Here is a 20,772-nt window from a genome sequence, read left to right as displayed (position 1 = left end):
CCCTCAACCAAGTTGGCGCAGGCGGCTTCTCTAGAGAACATGTGACTCTCCCAGGTCCCGCCTCTGCCCTCCCAGAGAGGAGGCTAAAAAGCCCAGCCGCTGGTCGGTGGGCAGCCTGGCCAGTATGTCCCTAAAATGGAGTGCGTGTTGGGTCGCGCTGGGCCAGCTGCTGTGCAGCTGCGCGCTGGCTCTGAAGGGCGGGATGCTGTTCCCGAAGGAGAGCCCGTCGCGGGAGCTCAAGGCTCTGGACGGACTGTGGCACTTCCGCGCCGACCTCTCCAACAATCGGCTGCAGGGCTTCGAGCAGCAATGGTACCGGCAGCCGCTACGGGAGGTGCGCGCTCCCTGGAACCCGGGGTCTGGAAGCTTCCAGAAGTCAGGGGATGGGCGGAGGGATGCCTGTACCTGGAGATCCCCTTGTGCTCACCTAGAGGAGGTTAATATGGGTTTGCAGGCTGGGGAGGGGAGCGACCAGAGGAGGAAGTGGGACCTGGCATGCTGAGAACCGCATGGCTTCTGCTAGGCAGGCGCTGCCCCAGGCAATGGATTTTTTTTTTTTTTTAAGCTTTTAATTTTACTTCATAGTGCTGGAACTTGAACCAAGGGCCCTGTGTGTGCTTGTCACTACTGAGCCTTTTGTTTATGTTTTGAGGCTGTGTCTCCTTATATAACCTAGGCTGGCCTGGATATCCGGGTGAATCTCTTGCTCCCACTTTAACTTTCCCGAGTGTTGTAGGAGATGTTTGTACACACGCCTCCAGCATCCCGGTGCACATACCTCCCATGCTCTTTCCCATCTTGTGAAAAGTAGAATCCTAGGAGATGCTACCCACCACAGGGATTTGGGGGCGGGGGTAGAGGAGGGGGAGCAAATGTGACTTTGCACAGAGCTAGCAGAGGACCCTCATCCCTGCTCTCCTTTCCTACCTAGGTAGGGTTGGCACAGAAGCAGGTTGAAGCAAACCTGTGTGCTCACAGTCTCCTCCTCTCTCAGATTTCATTCATTCATCCTACCTCGTTTCCTATTGGGCTCTCTCCTCTTCCTCGTCTCTTCTCTCTCTTTGTTTATTATTTATGTGTGTGTGTGTGGGGGGGCACCCGTGTGCTACACGGTACATGTGGAGGTTGGAGGATAACTTGCTGGGGTCTGGTCTCTCCTAGGTCACCAGGGATGTAACTCAGGTCATCAGGCTTAGTGGCTAGTGCCTTTAACCCACCGAGTCATCTCACCAGCTGTGTGTGTGTGTGTGTTTGAGACAGCGACCCACATTAACCTCCGACTCCTAGCCATGTGGCTCCCTTAGCCTCCCCGGTTGCTAGAGTTGAACCACCACACCTGGCTTAGACTCTCCGTTTTCAACGGCACTGCCCAGCATTCAGCAAAAGAGGAAGTAAGGAGGGGACACTGCCACCGCAGGCCTTCTCTGTTTCCTTGGGGGCCCCTGTTCCCTGCTGTTGGCCTTCCTCCTTGTGGCAATGGTCACCTGCCTTTTATGTCAGGGTCTGGTCTTTCCTGTTTTAGACTGGCCTGTGGCTCTTTCCATGGAAATCTTGGCTCTGGTACTATCTGCCCTGAGAAAGAACTTGGTTTGAACAGTCTTTTGCCATCAACTGTCCTGCAGAGTTCACTTGTGGATGCAGCCAGTATTTTACAGTCTCTCCCCTGTGTCCCCTATGGTTCTCTAGGGTGCTGGAGGCGCAGTCGTGAAGAATAGACCCAATCCTTCTCTTTAGCCAGAGTCTCCTGTATCCTCGGGTCAGCCTCAGATATACTATGAAGCAGAGGATAGCCAGGGAATGACCCTGAACGTCCATCTTCCTGGCTGCACCTCTCATCTGCTAGGATTACTGGTGTGCTCCGCCATGATTGGCTTATGGAATGCTGGAGTCGGAACACAGGATTTCATCCGTGGTAGGCCAGGGCTTTACCAGCTGAGCCACATCCCCAGCGCGTGACTCCACTTCTTCTTTCTCTAGTCGGGCCCAATCTTGGACATGCCTGTCCCTTCTAGCTTCAATGACATCACCCAAGAAGCAGCGCTTCGGGACTTTATTGGCTGGGTGTGGTATGAACGGGAAGCAATCCTGCCATGGCGATGGACCCAAGACACCGACATGAGAGTGGTGTTGAGGATCAACAGTGCCCATTATTATGCAGTTGTGGTCAGTATAGGGAGAGGTTGGCTGGGGGCAAGGCAGTCTGGGCTGTCCAGAAGGGCTCTGTGTCATGGGTCGGAGAAGGGTTACTTTGTGGGCTCCATTAGAACACCATTCTTCCATCTGATGGCGGGGACCCTCTTCTGGAAGGGGGTACCCGAGACAGACAGCAGAGCCCTGTGGCCATTTACCCTCTGCTCATCTCTCCTTGTGTCTGCAGTGGGTGAATGGGATTCATGTGGTGGAACATGAGGGAGGTCACCTCCCCTTTGAGGCTGACATTAGCAAGCTGGTCCAGAGTGGGCCCCTGACCACCTGCCGGATCACGATCGCCATCAACAACACACTGACCCCTCATACCCTTCCACCGGGGACCATCGTCTACAAGACTGACACCTCCATGTGAGCAGCATCCTTCCTCTCCCCCCTCTCCTGCCCAGCAGACTTCCCCATAGGGAGAATGATTCTAGCCCTGGATCTGATGAGACCGGGGTCGCATGCTAGGAGGGAAAGTGATTGCTGGAAGTTCTCAGGCCAGCTAGATCAAGAGATCCTGTCTAGGGGTAGAAGGTAGAACCAGTGCCTGAGGTTGTCTTCTGATCTGCACATGTGGTACACACACACACACACACACACACACACACACACACAGAGGAGGCGGATTTAAAAAGCCACACAGATAATGGACCTTTGTTTTCCCACCCTAGGTATCCCAAGGGTTACTTTGTCCAGAACACAAACTTTGACTTCTTCAACTATGCGGGACTGCATCGATCTGTGGTCCTCTACACCACCCCTATGACTTACATCGATGATATCACTGTGGTCACTAATGTGGAGCAAGACATCGGTGAGGAATCCCAGCAGGAGGCTCTGTGCTAAGCTGGGTCCATTTTTATCTCAATTCCCAAGAGGAAAAAAATCCCTAAGGAGAAAAAGGCTTCAAGCATCTTTTAGCCCTCCCCTGCCTCATTATCCTCAGAAGATAAGACTCAGACTGCCCAAGCTGACACCTTTCTGGTGGGTCTTCCTTTGCAAGGAAGTGAGGACAAATGACAAGTGGGGTCTTGTCTAAAGTGACATCACTCAAAATATTGGGTCACTTCCTTCCTCCCTGTAACTCCTAATTTCTGCACAGTAAGATTTAAAAAACTAAATAAATAAAAGGACAAGCAGTTGTTCGCTATTGTCTTGGGACCTAAGGGGACTTCTGGGTCTGGTATGATATCTGTTTCTGTCCCACAGGGCTGGTGAACTACTGGATTTCTGTGCAGGGCAGTGAACATTTCCAGCTAGAAGTACAACTTTTGGATGAAGATGGCAAAGTCGTGGCCCATGGAACAGGGAACCAGGGTCAACTTCAGGTGCCCAGTGCCAACCTCTGGTGGCCTTACCTGATGCATGAGCATCCAGCCTACATGTACTCCTTGGAGGTAACGGTGATGTGGGACTGGGGCTAAGGAAGGTCCTTTGCTGCCACCTGGTGACAGCAGGCAACCAGGACAGGTAGCTAAGTGGGTACTGTCTGAGATTTCTGGCTTTTTCAGTCACTTTGTGGGAGAGTCCAGCTGTGAATTGTGAAGGCCCTGAGATCATGTTTTGGTTAAAGACAGAGACTGTCATTTCTGCATCTCAAGTGCAGGCTTGTGGGATACGTAAGCCCCAGGGGTATTGGAGAATAGAATCAAACAAGCAGTAGCTGAGGTTAGCCTGGTCTCCCTAGTGAATTCCAAGACAACCAGAGCTACAGAGTGAGACCCTGTCTCAAACAATCAGTGTGTCCCTCCAACCCCCACCTCCCAACAAAACAAAACCCAAAACCAGCCGAGCTGTGGTGGCACATACTTTTAATCCCAGAATTTGGGAGCGGAGGCAGGTGGATCTCTATAAATTGGAGCCAGCCTTGTCTATGGAGTTCCAGGACATCCTTAGCTACAAGTGAGGCCAGCCTGAGCTACATGAGACTCTATTTAAAAAAAAAAAAAAAAAAAAAAAAACCTCCAGTGGTGTGGGGCGAGGCCTTCCTGTTGGGTGACGCTCAGTCCACCTGGATGTTCTTGCCTGCCACATTGGCTCTCCTAGGTGAAGGTGACAACAACTGAGTCTGTGACTGATTACTACACCCTCCCTGTCGGGATTCGAACAGTGGCTGTCACAAAGAGCAAGTTCCTCATAAACGGGAAGCCCTTCTATTTCCACGGGGTCAACAAGCACGAGGATTCAGATGTGAGTTGGAGCTGTGGCATCAATGTGTGGCATGTTGGGAGTCATTGATATCTCCTTCCCCTACCTCTGTGCCCTGGGAAGACAGCATCGTGTGCTGCTGTTTGTGGTGAGCCTACATAGGGTGGAAGGGCTGAGTCCAGGGGCGGGGCTTTAGAAGAAAGTGCGAACTCTCCAGTCACAAGGGTAGAGGTCACGCAGCCCTGCTGTCTCCTAGATCCGAGGGAAAGGCTTCGACTGGCCGCTGCTGGTAAAGGATTTCAACCTGCTCCGTTGGCTCGGGGCAAATTCCTTTCGTACCAGCCACTATCCCTACTCAGAGGAGGTACTTCAGCTCTGTGACCGATACGGGATTGTGGTCATCGATGAGTGTCCCGGTGTGGGCATTGTGCTACCGTGAGTGCCCGCCCCCTCGCCTTCTACACTGCCCAGCTTCCCTACCTTGTCTTCGAGCCTTTGGTGACCTTTTCCTCTCTGCCTCCACAGTCAGAGTTTTGGCAACGAGTCCCTTCGGCACCACCTAGAGGTGATGGAGGAGCTGATTCGCCGGGACAAAAATCACCCTGCGGTTGTGATGTGGTCTGTGGCTAATGAGCCTTCCTCTGCTCTGAAACCTGCCGCATATTACTTCAAGTGAGTGCTCTTTCTTCCCTGGGCTGAGTCGGGCCTCTGGCCTTAGCGCTTTGGCCTGGGTCAGCCTCTGTAGGCAGCCGGGACCATGGAAGTCAACCATAACCAGGTGGATAGGTGCTGTGATGTCAGTATCCCCTTCATCACTACTGGAGACCCAAATCAACCCACCAAAATTGTGGGTTTTCTACCCATTGACCCTCCTGATCATACTTGAGATGAAATCCCGAGTTTCCTTGATTCACACAATTGTGGAGTTGTTTTTGTTTTGTTTTGTTTTGTTCAAGACAGGGTTTCTCTGTGTAGCCCTGGCTGTCCTGGAACTAGCTCTGTAGACCAGGCTGGCCTCGAACCCACAGAGATCTGCCTGCCTCTGCCTTCCTATGGCTCTGATGAAAGCCATGTGTTACCACCATTCGGCAGAACTTTGGATTTTCTGTAATTTTAGTAAATTTATTTTTGAGATAGGGGCTTTGCTGGGTTTCCCTGGCTGGCCTCAAACTGGCACTGATCCCGTTGGTCCCAACTTCTGAGATTCTGGGATTACACGCATGATCTACCAAGTGGATTTTTTTTTTTCTTTTTGAGGCAGGGTTTCTCTGTATAGCCCTTGCTGTCCTGGTACTCACTTTGTAGACCAGGAATGGCCTCAAACTCAGAAATCTGCCTGCCTCTGTCTCCCAAGGGCTGGGATTAAAGGTGAGTGCCACCACGCCCAGCTGGATTTTTTTTTTTTTTTTTGAGATTGATTTTTAATTTATTTCTGTGTGTGCCATGACACACAGGTGGAGGTTAAAGGACAGCTTATAGGAACCGGTCCTCTCCTTCTACCATGGAAGTCCCCAGGCTTGAACTCTGATCACTGGGCTTGGCACTAAGGGCCAGGTCACTTCTCCCGCTTCTCTATTTTTTTCCAGACAAGATCTCAATCAAATAGCACAGGCTGGTCTCAAGTTTGCTAGGTAGCTAAGGCTGGCCTTGAATTCCTATTCCTCCTGTCTCTGCCTCCTACTCAGTGCTAGAATTGCAGTGTGCTCTCTCACACCTGACATTCATTCATTCATTCTAGATGGAAACGCATGCTAAAACTATAGGAAACCACTTTGTGATGCTTTGTGTTCACGTGTATAAAACCGATTGATTGATTGATTATTGATTGAATTTATTTATTTAATGAATGTGAGTACACTGTAGCTTTCTTCAGACACACCCAAAGAGGGCACTGGCCTCTGTTACAGAAGGTCGTCAGCCATCACATACTTGCTGGGATTTGAACTCAGAACCTTTAGGAAGAGCAGTCAGTGCTCTTAAGCGCTGAGCCATCTCTCCAGCCCCAGTGGGAACTAATGAGACAAAATGTTTTAAATGTATTTTCTGGTGCTGGGGATCCAGTTCAGGGCCTTGCCTGTGCATGCTAGGCCGTGCTCTCCCATCGAGCTCCATCTTCAGCCACAGTCCTTCATCTGCCATTAGACTGTCACAGCCTTCTGGATGAATTATACTGCTTGTCACATAGAGGCAACCAAAGCTTCTTAATCGGCCGTTCTCAGCCTTCCTAACGCTGCGGCCCTTTAATACAGTTCCTCATGTTGTGGTGACCCCCCCGCCCCCCAAACATAAAAGTATTTTTTGGTGCTACATCGTAACTGGAATTTTGCTGTTAGGAATCCTAACCCTAGACTAGCCATTCTATTGGGTCCTCTCCTCTCCATTCCTCCTGGCTCAATTGTTAATTCAATTCAACACTAATGCCTTTCCTTCAAGAGGCTTCCCTGACTCTTAATTTAAATCATGCACCTCCACCCACAGCCTTACAGGGAGCCACACCCCCTTTTATTGCTGCCACCACCTCTTGCCATTTTGGTTTGTATTCATCTCTACTCTCATGGCTCCGGACAGCCACAGTGTTAGCTGTGAGCCACCACTGATGGGGAAGACGGGAAGGAAAGGGAAAGAGACAGGTGTCTGAGAGCCCTTTCCAGACTGATGAGCCTGTCTTCTGCCTTTCATGGACAGGACGCTGATCACCCACACCAAAGCCCTGGACCTCACCCGTCCTGTGACCTTTGTGAGCAACGCCAAATATGATGCAGACCTGGGGGTGAGCCTGGAGTGGGGGGGTGGTCTCCACACTCCACACCTCTGCTTGGTCTTTAGGCTTGTGCTTACTACCAGCTAAGCAGCAGTGGCCAGTCCAGCCGTTTCATGAGTCGGCTTCTGGGTTAAAGGGACTAACTTCCTGTTAACTCACATGGCGTAGCCAATGTGGCTTCTAACCCCAAGAAGGCTGGACTGGATCCAGGACAATATACTTGTTTAACCCTGACAAGAGAAAAGGTCTGGTAGTCAAGAGTACTTGTTGCTCTTACAGAGGGCCAGAGTACGGGTCCCAGTCCCCACATGATGGTGACTCATAGCCATCAGTCCCGGGGGACCTGACACCTCTTCATGCACATATAAAAGGGGAAACAGCCATTTATAAATTTTCTAAAAATAGTTAAAAGTAATAGTTAAAATAGTTAACTAGTTAAAATAGCTAACTAATTAAAATAGTTAACTATTTAAAACTAATAAGTTAAAATAACAAGAGCCCTTGTTAGCCCTGGCTTCTCTGTGTCTCTAGAACCCACCCTTCAAAGAAGCAGAGGTTGCAGTGAGGCCCAGGTGCCCTAGCCTGGCCGCTCTAGTGCTTGCCCTAACTTCTGTGTGGACTCGGAAGGCTTTGCTGGCCGACCCATGCCTGACCTCTTTCCCTAGAGCGTGCTTTACTAAGTGGCTACTTCATCCAGTCACCACAGCCTGGAGAGGGTCTGTGGTCCCTTGGAAAGACCTCATCATTCCAAGGGCGGTTTTGAAATTGAGCGTTGTTTCTAGAGAGACATGCTTGGGTGACACTGGAGGCTAGCTAGCTAGACATGGAACTTTTTTTTTTTTTTTTTTTTAATTTTATGTGCATTGGTGCTTTGCCTGCATGTGTGAGGGTGTTGACTGACTGCTGCGAGCTGCAGATTGAACCTGGAAGAGCAGCCAGTGCTCTTAACCACAGAGTCAGCTCTGTAGACTCAGAACTCTTTGATGCTGTTTAGACCATACCTATCCCTGTCCCATGGACACCCCCACCAGTGTCTGGGAAGAAATCTAGCCACTCACAGCATTACCTTCTCAATTATAAATCAGAGGAGACTGGAGACATGGCTCGGTGGTACAGCTTGTGCTCAGCACATGCAAGCCCTTGGCTTGTACCCCCACCCCTCCAATGCTTGGCCCTAATTTAAGGACCAGGAGATGTAGCTCAATTGATGAATGTTTGCCTCGAATTCCCAAAACCCTGGACTTGGGTCCCCAGGGAGGCAGAAAGGTAGGTGTGAGCAGTGCACACCTGTGGTCCCTAGCACTTGTGAGGTAGAGGCCAGTGGGTCATCAGTTCAAGGCCAGCCTTGGACACATAGAAGTTTAAGGCCAGTTTGGCCTATATATAAGTCTGAACTCCGAAGAGAAAAACTTATCCACTCTCCCTGTTGGATCACATCCCCAGGCAAGGCCACAGGAGATCAGGAACAGAACTAGAATGAAGTAAAATCCAACAAAGTCAGGGGGTGGATGGATGGTGGCTTTGCTTCCAGTCATGACCCAGTCAGCAGCCTTAGCCCCAGTATTATATATTAGCCCCGTTTGGGTCTGGTCTTGACTTTATTTCCTGGGTGGGGCGGGCTAACCTGTGTCATTTGCATGTGACTATTCTGACCTCAGTGTGTGAGGGGTAAATTCACTCGACCACTCTTGTCTTAGGCCCCGTACGTGGATGTTATCTGTGTAAACAGCTACTTTTCTTGGTATCATGACTATGGGCATGTGGAGGTGATTCAGCCACAGCTGAATAGCCAGTTTGAGAACTGGTATAAGACGCATCAGAAGCCGATTATCCAGAGCGAGTATGGAGCAGACACAATCCCAGGGATTCACGAGGTAAGCGGTGAATTATAAATTCACGCTGTCACGATGGCAATGGGTACTTAGTTACTTACCTCTTTTCCCTTTCCCTGCCAGTGACCCGGCCTCAGCTCCCAGGCACCTCTCTAAGCCTACACACTTTGGCTGCTGCACGCAGGCCTCTGTTTGGCTCCTGCGCATCCCAGAGACAGCCCATTCTTTAATGTTTCCACCCTGCATTTTTTTGTTCTGCGTTTCTTTTTTCCTAAGAAAGCCTCCGTTCAATGCCGAGGCTGGCCTCAGATTCACAATCTCCCTTAGCCTCTGGAGGGCCGAGATGACAGGCGTCCCTCTGCACCTGGCCCAATGGCAACTTTATAAAATGAGCCTGTGAGCAGGAGAGTGGGCTCAGTGGTTAGCGCTTGCAGCCTTTCCGGTGGACCTCAGTCTGGTTCTCAGCACCCACACTGGGTACTTTAAAACTGCCTGTAACTCCAGTTCCAGAGGATCTGATGCCCTTTTTAGGCATCTGTGGGTACCTGCATGACTGTAGTGCACACAGATGCACAATTAAAAAAAAAACGCACAAATCTTTATTAAAATCATTTCTCAGCCTGGGAGAGGGTAGCTCAGTTGCCTGAGTGTTTGTATAGCATGCCTAAAGCTCTCTATCCTACCCCAGGACTACCTAGACCAGCTGTACTTAATGCATGCCTATAGTACTAGCCCTGGAATCAGAAATCCGGGGTCATCCCTGCCTATGTAATGAGTCTGAGGCAGTCTCGGATACAGAAAACCCTGTCTCAAAACAAACAAACAGGGGCTGGTGAGATGGCTCAGTGGGTAAGAGCACCCGACTGCTCTTCCAAAGGTCCAGAGTTCAAATCCCAGCAACCACATGGTGGCTCACAACCATCCGTAACGAGATCTGGCGCCCTCTTCTGGAGTGTCTGAAGACAGCTACAGTGTACTTACATATAATAAATAAATAAATCTTTAAAAAAAAAAAAAAAAAAAAAAAAAAAAATTCTTCCTATGTCGAGACAGGTGTTGGTAGATCCTTGGTGATGATGGAAATGTCTCTATCTGTCCTCCCCAGAATGATAGCAACCAGCCAGGAAACAGCAACAGGGAATTTGAAATGTGGGCAATACGACTGAATTGGTTTAGTGTGATCCTAATTTGGATAGCCACGTGTGGCTTGTGACTACTGTATTAGTGTGGGTATGGGACTATTTCCATTAAAAAGTACGATGGGCAAAGTGCCCTGTGTCTGTACTGCCACTTGGGTGGAGGCAGTTGAGTTGCAGGACAGACAGCCTGGGCTCTGTGAGATAAAGTGCTTGCTATACAAGTGTGATGAGCTGAGTTCAAGTCCTCCCACCCCTTCCTAGGACCCACATAATGCTGGGAGCAGTGGCACACATCTGTAACTCTGTTGTCCTAATTAAAGGATGAGAATTAGAGACAGAAAGATCCGTTAGCTCTCAGGCCAGCCATGTGGTGTACACACGGTGGTGAGCTAGAGACCTTATCTCAAAAGAAGTGGAAGTTGAAGACTTTTTTTTTTAAAGATTTATTTATTATTATTTATAAGTTCACTGTAGCTGTCTTCAGACGCACCAGAAGAGGGTGTCAGATCTCATTACCGGTGGTTGTAAGCCATCATGTGGTGGCTGGGATTTGAACTCAGGACCTTAGGAAGAGCAGTCAGTGCTCTTACCCACTGAGCCACCTCATCAGCCCGGAAATTGAAGACTTCTACAAGCATATACCTGTTCATATTCATACACATGAGTACCTACGTCATACACAAGATTTTTTAAAAAAAGAATTCATTATGTGTATGTCTGTGTGTCTGTCTGGATATGTACGTGTGTCTGGGTACTCACTGAGGGTAGAGGTATCAGACTCCCCTGGAGCTGGAATCACAAGTGATTTTCAGCCACCTCGGGTGCTGGGAACTGAACCTGGCCTCTGTGAGGACAGTATACCCTCTTTTTAACTTGTTTTGTTTATGTATGTTATGTATGTATGTATGTATTTTGCACACTAGTGTTTTGCCTGCATATATGTTAGTGTGAGGGGAGCAGATGATTCCCTGGAACTGGAGTTGCAGATAGTTGTGCGCTACCGTGTGGGTGGTCGAAATGGAACCTGGGTCCTTTGGAAGGACAGCTAGTGCTCTTAAGCACCAAGCCATCTCTCCAGCCCCAACAAAAGTCAGTCCTAGTTCCACACACAGGAGTTAGGTCTGGATGAGTCTGCCTTCGAGGCCAGCCTGGGTTACATCCAGGCTATGTGGTAAGATCCTATCTTGAAAGACCCACCCCCTATTTTAAGACACACACACACACACACACACACCCCACCCAAACTTCTCTAGAGTTGAGTTAAACATAGTTTTACTCCCAGAGTTCTTCAGCTTTAAGAACAGCTGGAGGACTGTGCCTTTAGAAGGGAATGTACTTGTTCTGTGCAAGGCTGGTGTGGCAGCGTTCCTTTCACCCCAGTGCCCTGGAGGAGGAGATGGGATCCCCAGAGCTGAATGTCTCACCAGGCTTGCTGAAATAGCAAGAGACCCTGACTCGATTAAGGTAGCATAAAATTAAGCAACACCTGATTCCCAACACAGGCAAATGAAGAGTTATGACAAACACATTTACTAATTAATGTTTTTACTTTCTTGTTTGGTTTTCCAGGCAGGGTTCCTCTGTGTAGCCCTGGCTGTCCTGGCACTTGATCTGTACACCAGGCTGGCCTCCAACTCACAGAAATCCTCCTGCCTCTGCCTCCTGAGTGCTGAGATTAAAGATGTGTCTCACCACCACCCTATAGGTTTTTACACTTTCAAAGATTGTTCTTAAGACGGGGTCTCACAGTGTAGCCCTAGTTAGTCTTGAACTCTTGATCCTTTTTTTTTTTTTTTTAAAGATTTATTTATTATATGTAAGTACACTGTAGCTGACTTCAGACACTCCAGAAGAGGGCGCCAGATCTCGTTACGGATGGTTGTGAGCCACCATGTGGTTGCTGGGATTTGAACTCTGGACCTTCGGAAGAGCAGTCGGGTGCTCTTACCCACTGAGCCATCTCACCAGCCCCCTTGATCCTTTTTTGTGTCGGCCTCTTGGGTGAGTTCTGAGATTAAAGACATGGGCCACTTTGATGACCCCCTCTCCAAGACAGGGATTCTCTGTGCAGCCCAGGCTGTCCCAGAACTCGTTCTGTAGACCAGGCTGGCCTCAAACTCAAGAGCTCCTCCTGCCTCTCCAGTGCTTCGACTAATGGCATACATCACCACAGCCAGGCGTGTCCTTTAAAGTCTCTTTAATGCTGACATCAGACAGCAGGGTCTCTGAGCCAGCATCAGTTGAGTCCTGCGCTTAGTACAGCCCCGCAACAGGACAGATCTTTTAGTGGTGGTCAAGTGGATCTCCCGTCAGGCCCGGCTCTGATATTCCTTTTGCGTTGAATCCCAGGACCCGCCTCGCATGTTCAGTGAGGAGTACCAGAGGGCTGTTCTGGAGAATTACCATTCAGTTCTGGATCAGAAACGAAAAGAATACGTGGTCGGAGAGCTCATCTGGAATTTCGCCGACTTCATGACGAACCAGTGTGAGTGTCTGTTGGGCTTACGGGTTGTTCTCAGGTCGGCGTTTCCCCTTCCCGGGCATTTGTAAGAATCCTAGAAATGGGTCTGCGGAGATTACTTGCTTTGGTCTAGTTTACAGTGGTTAAAAGGAGGAAAGTAGGCTTCAGATTGGGTTGTACCTCCCTCCCCAGCTTTGGTTGGGCATCTCACTGTAGACCAGTTTGGTCTGGGACTCAAAGTAATCCAATTGCCTCTGCCTCTTGGGTGCTAGAATTAAATGTGTGTGCCTCCATAGATTTTAAAACGTTATTACATTTCTATTTAGTCAGGAGTCAGGGAGTCGAGTATGTGTGTGCGCATGCCATAGCATGTAGGTAAAGGTTAGACAACTTCAGGGAGTCTGCTTCCTCCCTCCACCACGTGGGTGCCTGCGATCGAACTTTGGAGGGTGAGTAGGTTTCATAGCAAGTATCTTTACTTTCTGAGCCATCTTATCAGCCCTCCTTGGTGTGTTTGGGTTGTTTTGTTTTAGCACCACTGAGAGTAATCGGAAACAAGAAGGGGATCTTCACTCGCCAGAGACAGCCCAAAAGTTCGGCCTTTATTTTGCGAGAGAGATATTGGAGGATTGCCAACGAAACCAGAGGTCACGGTTCAGTGCCAAGGACCCAGTGTTTCGGAAGCAGACCGTTCACGTTCTAAAGTTACAACTACCTCACTGCAGACTCGGGCTGATGAAGTAAAAGGTATTCTCCCAGCAGAGCAGATGTCCCCAGACACTTCTTGACACTAGTGTTTCTACTTGGGATTTTGCGAACTGGTACAAGGGGACTTTAGAAGTGACATCAAAGCTTTTCTTCCGTGGGGATAATAACTTACAGTGCCTTAGGCTCAGTATTATGTCCTGCTGAGAGGTGTCCAAGATAATTTCTGTTAGTTTTTTGGCCTTGGCTTTGTGCACTCTTGAAAGCCTGCTGTGTGAACATTCTCACTAAATTAAGAGCAACTGGTGAGAGGCTGGAGTGATGGCTGGCTCACAATTTGAAAATTTTTTTTTTTTTTTTTTTGGTTTTTCGAGACAGGGTTTCTCTGTGTAGCCCTGGCTGTCCTGGAACTCACTTTGTAGACCAGGCTGGCCTCGAACTCAGAAATCCTCCTGCCTCTGCCTCCTGAGTGCTGGGATTAAAGGCGTGCGCCACCACGCCCGGCTGCTGGCTCACAATTTAAGAGCACTGACTGTTCTACTGGAGGTTCCAGATTCAATTCCTAGCACCCACCTGGTGGCTAACTATGAGCTGTTCCTCCATTTCCCAGGTGATCCAAATGCCCTTTTGGTCCCTGAGGGTACCACATGTATGTGCTATGTAGATCTACATGTGGGAAAAAAAGAATCATACATGTAAAATAAAAATGAATCTAAAAACTGTTTTCTTTCTTTTGTTACTATTATTGTCGTCGTTGTTTGAGGTAGGGTTTTTCTGTGTAGCCCTGGCTGCCCTGGAACTTATTCTGTAGACACACTGGCTTCAAAATCAAGAAATCCACCTGGCTCCGCCTCCCAAGTGCTGGGATTAAAGGTGTTTGCACCCGGCCGCCGCAGCCTCCGCCTCCACCTCCACCTCCACCTCCACCACCACCACCACCACCACCACCACCACCACCACCACCACCACCACCCAGCAAATTTGTTTTAAAGTGCTGTGACAGATTGTTTACTGCCCTGGGATGACCCCCATGCTTGAGCTTCTAAACAGGCTAGTCTTGACCCAGTGAGAGTGAAAGAGTCACTCACCAAATGTCACAGAGGAGCTGGGAGTGGTGGCACATGGTTTGAATCCAGCACTCTGTTAAGTTTAAGGCCAGCCTGGTCTACAAAGTGAGTTCTAGGATAGCAAGGGCTACACAGAGAAGTGTAGTTTGCATGTCTTTAAAAAACAGGGAAGGGGTGCAGGGGAAGAAGAGACAACTTAGTTCAAATGGGAAGAAATGTTAGGGGGTTCTGTATTTCATGTCACCATGGACCTCTTATATTTTTCAAAATACCCAAGTTTTGTGTCTTAGTTTAATATAATTTTTAAAATATTTTATTATTTCCTGTGTATGACCCTCTGGAACTGGAGTTACAGGTGTTTGTGAGCCACCATGTGGATGCTGGGAGTTGAACCCCAGTCCTTTGGAAGAACATGGTCACTGGGCTGACCTTGGATGCTTTGGTCCTCCTGCCTGCCAGACGTGATGGGATCATTCCCAGTTTACACCAAACCTAGGGCCTTACGCATCCACCCATACAAACTATCAACAGGACCGACTCCTCCAATCCAAGGCCTAAAGTTTCATGCAGAACACATCATTTGTTCAGGGAAGGATGGATAAGTTAGATTTCAAAAGGATTCATCTTGTTTACAGGATGTTACCTCTGTAGAGGACTGAGGGATGGAAACCTCAAAGCTATCCAGATGTCTTAAAACATTCTATGTGACATCTATTGTCTGCCCCCGCCACCATCCCTTTTTTGTGTGTGAGTGTTCTGCCTGCATGTATGTCTGGGCACCACTGTATCTGCATGCCCTGTTCCTGTGGAGACCAGAGGAAGGCATCCGATCCCCAACAACTAGAGTTACAGATGGTTATGGAAATGTTACATGGGTGCTGGGAGTTAACCGTAGGTCCTCTCAAAGAACAGCCGTTAACTGCTAAGCCTTCCTCGGTTGTTTCTTGAGACAGGGTGTGGCACAGCCTAGGCTGGTCTCCAACACAGTATGTAGCTGAAGATGACCTTCAACTTCTGTCTCCCGGGTACTGGGATGATAGGCATGTGTCACCAGTATCTATCTGGCTTACTGCCCCTCTCTCCCTTTTTCCTTTTTTCTGCTAGGAATGTAAAGCCCACTAAACAACTGCTCTCCTATTGAGCCGTGTCCTCACTTCTCATGGCTTCTGTCTTACCCCTGGATCTATACTTACAGGTAGCTATGGGCCACCATGTGGGTGCTAGGAACTGAACCTGGGTCCTCTGCAAGTGTTCTTAACTATTAAGTTCTTTCTCTACTCTCTCATTATTTTCGAGACAGGGTCTCACCAAGTAACTCTGGCTGTCCTAGAAGCTCATTATGTAGATAAGGCTGGTCTCAAACTCACAAAAGTGTGTCTGCCTCTCCTGTGATCAAAGGCCTAAGCCGCCAATCACAGCATCCAACCCTATCAAGGATTCTTTAAAAAAAAAAAAAATTCATGTATATTGGTGTTTTACGTGCCATGTGTGAATGAGTCAGATCCCCTAGATCAGGAGTTACAGGCAGTAATGCTGCCATGTGGGTCCTGGGAATTGAACCCAGGTCTTCTAGAAGAACAGCCAGTGTTCTTAACCACGAGCCATCTCTCCAGCCCCATCACGGATTCTTGAGAATCACAGGAATCCAAGAATAGGCCCTAAAAAAATCTGAATAACAACTTAAGAGAAAAGGCTCTCAATGAGTACCTATAGGGATGGGATTCCGGTACCAGGGATACTCAAGCCGTCCCTGACTCTAGATTGTTTCCTCCGGCTTCATTTCTGAAGACTCCACACTGAAGTAAGAACGATGGCAGCACAATGTCCACAGGTAATGGCTACATTTATTTTATACCAAAAAAGTTATGTGCAACAAATAAACATTCTTACATATGTACATCTGTTTCTATTTACCAGTTAGCAAAATGCTCTCCTAAGTCTCTGATAAAGAATATCTCTATCTATAGTAAAGAGGGAATCGTCCCGGTGAACTCCTTCTTACATGAAGGCCTACTCAGGAGCTTTCGAAGCAGGAGGAGTGTTTTAGATGGACCACACTTCACAGGTCACTATTATCTATGCCACACTTAGTACAGCCCCATAACACTTCACCTCTCCTGGGCCAATCGGTTTAAAAGGGGGAAGGGAGGGCCTGATCACATTGCTCTTTATGCCAAGGTTGTTCTCACAAAATAGGATTCATACACATACTGCCTAAAATGCTAGAAGGCGGAGAGGGGCGGCTTCACTGATGTATGCGCACTGGAAGGAGTTGGGGAAGTTCACAGCCCCAAACAGGTTCCTGGACAGAACAGTGGGGGACTCTGCTGACATCTTTCTGACTTTTAAGGTCAGGTCACCCACCACCTGCCAGTATCCACCAGAATCAACTGGTGGTACCAGCTAGAGCTTAGCAAGTAGCTGCTGAGCAGTTTTTGTGGTTTGAGTTTTTGCTTTTCTAGAAACATGGTCTCAAAGTAGCCCAGATTGCCCCTGAATGAACTTCTGGGCTTCCTGCCTCTACTTCCCAAGTGCTACCATGCCTGGCTGCATTTTTTGTCTTTTGAATATAATTATAAGTAAAACAAAAAAGCAACAATATTAATTTTATTGTCCTCTATCTTACCTCATCGGTACAAGAATCTTTTGTAGCAAACGAAATACTTTCATATCTATGTGGGTGTTTTGCCTGCATGTATGCCTATACACCATATGCATGCAGGGCCTTCAGGGGCCATGAGAGGGGGTCAGATCCCCAGGAATTGGAGTTGCAGCTAAAGGTTGTTAAGCAGACATGTGGGTGGTTGGCACCAAACCTGGGTCCTCTACAAGTGTTCCTAACTGCTAAACCACCTACCTCCCCAGCCCCCAAAACTTGTCTCTTTACTTGAAAAAACTCAAATGCTTTTCAACATTCCTTCTGTATATGAATCTGAGCCACTCATCCTAGCACTTGGGAGGCTAAGGCAGGAGGAATGTCAAGTTTGAAGCCAGCCTGGGCTATGTACTGAGCTCTAGGACAGCCTAGGCTACAGAGAACAACAACCACAACAAAAGAGCTGAAGGAGAGGCTACACAACAGATGAAGCAAAAAATAATTCTTGGAATATAGCTAGTGCAACTAGTTAAACCTGAGTTGTACCAGAAGTTTACCCTCCCTGACAGAAACTAGCTGTGGGAGAGGATCAAGGGAAATCCCACACGCCAACCCCAGGCTCTGGAGCACACCTAGCCAGAACTTCTCTTCCTCCCTCAAATATGAAGTGAGGCTTCCAATGTCATCAATCACTTCGAAAGCATCAAGCACAGAATTACTGCAGGAATCATTTTCCCCCTGGTCTGCCCTTCCGTATTTATTGTTAAATCAACTAGCAGTGTTATTATTTTGTGGGTAGGCTTTTTGAGTCAGGGTTTCACTATATAACCCTGGTTGTCCTGGAGCTCATTATCTAGGCTAGGGTGGCCTAGAACTCAGAAATCCACCTGCCTCTGCTCCCCAAGTGCTGGGTGAGACTTAAGGTGTGTGTCACCAGGCCTGGCCAAACCCTGCTTCTTCAGTGTTTAAATACTCTGTCTGAAACAGTCATAACAATATTAGCAGTTTTATAACACAGTGTTTTTTCTCCCCCGTTCTATAAGGTTTAATAGATGGTACAGAGAGAAGCCTGGATTCCCTCAGGGCAAAACTACCAAATAAAACACAACAGGCTCGCTTATAGAGAACATATATTTTAGCAAAAAAAAAAAAAAAAAAAATTTTTTTTTAAAAGCTAGGGTCTCCTGTAGCTAATGCTGGTCTCTATTTTGCTATGTAGTCAAGGATGACCTTGAATTCCTGATCCTCCTGCATCTATATCCCAAGTGATGGGACTGCAGGCAAGCATGAGCACACTGGTCGGCAAATGCTGTCATTTCCAACAGCACCTGTTAACGCTCAGTGAGAAAGGGGTATTCATCCTATTAGGTCACAGGAATGTAACAAACAAACAAACAATTCATACAATCAGTAATGGTGGTACTCCCAAGACTTAGGAAAGCAAAGGGAAGCCTTGAGGGGTCTGGTGGAGGGAACCCTCTCACATTTTCTTGAGTAAGGGCTGGAGACATCTGTAATGTCAAGACAAGCTTTAACTCCACTCTGCTGAGTGATAGAAGACAGAAAAGGTCATTTGGAATTGGGACCCCAGGGACTTGTTTAGCAGAGCCTTGATATGTAAGCAGCAGAAGTCTTAGCGAGTAGCCATTCCACTGCCTTGGGAGACCTGGACACGGGGCTATGAGATGAGCTCACTGTACAGTTCTCGAACGAGGACTTGGTTTACCATAAAGACCATTCAGTACTTTCTAGACGTTCTTTAACTACTTCAGAAGACAATAGCAATGCATACACAGTAAGATAGTCACAGAAATGTTCACATTCACGGGGAAACACAACCTTTGATGAGATCAGAATTAAGCTGTCTTTGAAGGAACTGGTTAGAGCCTCCTAAAGGAACATTACAATTCCCATTTTATACCTGCCCCAGGCCAGAAATCCTATGGTGCATCAGTTTCGACTGAAAGTCGTAAACCACTCAACCATTGCTGTCTCAGAGTACCCTGTCTAGTTGCCTGTTTTTTAAGATATTAACCAAATCATAAAAAAACACTGCCACTTCTCCAACCCAAGGAATAAAATGGCCGCACAGACCTTTCTGGTAGAATGCAGGTTCAAGTTCTCTGCTTCGTGGTAAGGCAGGGAAGGAGGGATGCTTCTGCCCCAGTTCTACACACAGAATGATTTGGTTTGAGATTTAAGACAGAAGGCACTTTTAACATCTCCTCTAAGATGCTAACCAGAGAAACACAGTCGCCATGCCATTGGGGTGTGTACTCAGATCATCTCTGGGTTTCTTCTAACTGCTTCTGTGTGGCTACTGGAGTGGGACAAAGTTTCCACGTTTCTCTTCCAGGTCTTTCTACATTTGTGTTTCTTCTGAGTCAGCAAACAGTTTCTCCCGACAGTCCTAAGGTTTACAAATTCAGTATGTGATTCTGAAACACTTACTGACCATCCTTAGTGCAAGAAGAAACAAGAAGGGGAAACACTATGGACCGACCTCAGAGCACTTGGCTTGTGCCTACTTCAGTCGTAATACTGTTGAGCTGACTGGCACTGGAATCAAGGGAACACATGTGTTGAGAGCTCAGCTACTGTTTAAGAGGCTTTGCTCAGAAACGCCATAGTGGTTTTTCTCCAAAGACTACATCCACTTCCCACATCAGTGTCCTGAGAGCCTTGAAATTAAAAGGTCTAGTCACATGACATCCTGTACAGTTACGATCCATCCAGTTCTGACTAGTCAAACTTGAGCTGGGTGTTCAGACTGTTTCTTCCTCTCAGAGTGGGAGATGGAAGGGAATCAACCACCCTGTTTCTGCTGTCAATACTGCACCAGGGCTGTCAGCGCATTTCCCAAGATATTCTGTTTGCCTGTTCTTTCTTCACTATGTATCAGTCACAATGAGCTGACAATTCCTTTCTACACTTCAACTAAACTGTACAGTAAGTTCTGCAGGGGTGGATCCAATGTTTCTACCTTTATTTACAAATATCACACAAATGGACTCTAATTGAATCTACAGGTTTAAATCCATCGGCTAAAAACATATTACATATTGTAAACATGGCAATATTTAATACAGTATCTATTCTAAAATATTTTCATGTTCATGATCACATTTGTTATACCTGAAATTGAATTTATACACATTAAAGAATTACTAGCAATGGCTGCTCACTTTAGTTGAGGACTGGGGGCTAGGGCTACATTTTATTTTCTCAGAAACATCTTCAAGGTAAAGTTAAAGCTTGTCTTTGATTGGCTCGGTGTATCCTTTTTTGTATCCAGATTTAAAATGAAGACCGACACAGGAAATAGCTAGGGCCCCTTCTAATTTACAATATTTTAAAAAATCAGTTTAAGATTCTGAGGGAAAGTGTCTGTTGTGAATTAAAAAAACAAAAAACAAAAAACAAAACACCTTGCAAAATAAACTTAATGAAAGAAGTTTGAGACGGTTGGGTGGTGATCCGCTGGCCGTCAGTCTTCTTTAGGCTGCAGCTGTCTCTTCCAGGCCTCATTCAAATAAACTAGTCGTTTGTAATTGATGATGAGGAGGAGGAAGTTCAGCACATACGTGGTGACGCAGATGATGCAAAACTCTTTCAGCACAAAGTACAGAATGTAGGCCAGGTACAAAGAGCCCACCACAGACACAATGGAGGAGGTCATGAGGACCAGAGCTGCAACTGCGCTGGCTGTCATGCCTGCAAGAGAGAGACAATGGCTAGGTCAGGTCAGGGCTGGATCTGGACAGACGCTTCTCAACTGACAAGTGACAGGCTATAGCTAGAAGCAGTGTATCAATACTGACCTTGCCTTCTTGCCTGTGAAAGAAAGCAGAGTGCAAACACTGCCCATCA

At 47.6% G+C, this 20,772-nt stretch overlaps 2 protein-coding genes across 4 annotated transcripts in view; one reads left to right on the top strand and one right to left on the bottom strand.

Moving 5' to 3' along the window:
- Gusb (glucuronidase beta) lies at positions 1-13,967 on the top strand. The gene is made up of 12 exons (XM_021163750.3): positions 1-334; positions 1,978-2,163; positions 2,378-2,559; positions 2,865-3,007; positions 3,403-3,590; positions 4,240-4,383; positions 4,598-4,776; positions 4,867-5,013; positions 7,027-7,111; positions 8,800-8,976; positions 12,423-12,558; positions 13,068-13,967. The coding sequence occupies exons 1-12, from the start codon at positions 125-127 to the stop codon at positions 13,235-13,237; spliced, it is 1,947 nt and encodes a 648-aa protein (XP_021019409.1). The 5' UTR covers positions 1-124; the 3' UTR covers positions 13,238-13,967.
- A 2,165-nt stretch (positions 13,968-16,132) lies between these two features.
- Vkorc1l1 (vitamin K epoxide reductase complex subunit 1L1) overlaps positions 16,133-20,772 on the bottom strand; it is a 44,818-nt gene continuing 40,178 nt past the window's right edge. For all 3 annotated transcript variants that reach the window (XM_021163859.2, XM_085837220.1, XM_029477453.2), the window contains one exon: positions 16,133-20,616. In XM_021163859.2, coding sequence (XP_021019518.2) covers positions 20,390-20,616 — 227 coding nt within the window. In that variant the 3' untranslated portion in view covers positions 16,133-20,389. The remainder of the gene's footprint in view (positions 20,617-20,772) is intronic.

Source organism: Mus caroli, unplaced genomic scaffold (assembly GCF_978045245.1).
Source record: "Mus caroli unplaced genomic scaffold, Mus_caroli_1 scaffold_4, whole genome shotgun sequence".
In the NCBI taxonomy this organism is placed as follows: domain Eukaryota; kingdom Metazoa; phylum Chordata; class Mammalia; order Rodentia; family Muridae; genus Mus; species Mus caroli.
This window is presented reverse-complemented; position numbering and strand designations above follow the sequence as displayed.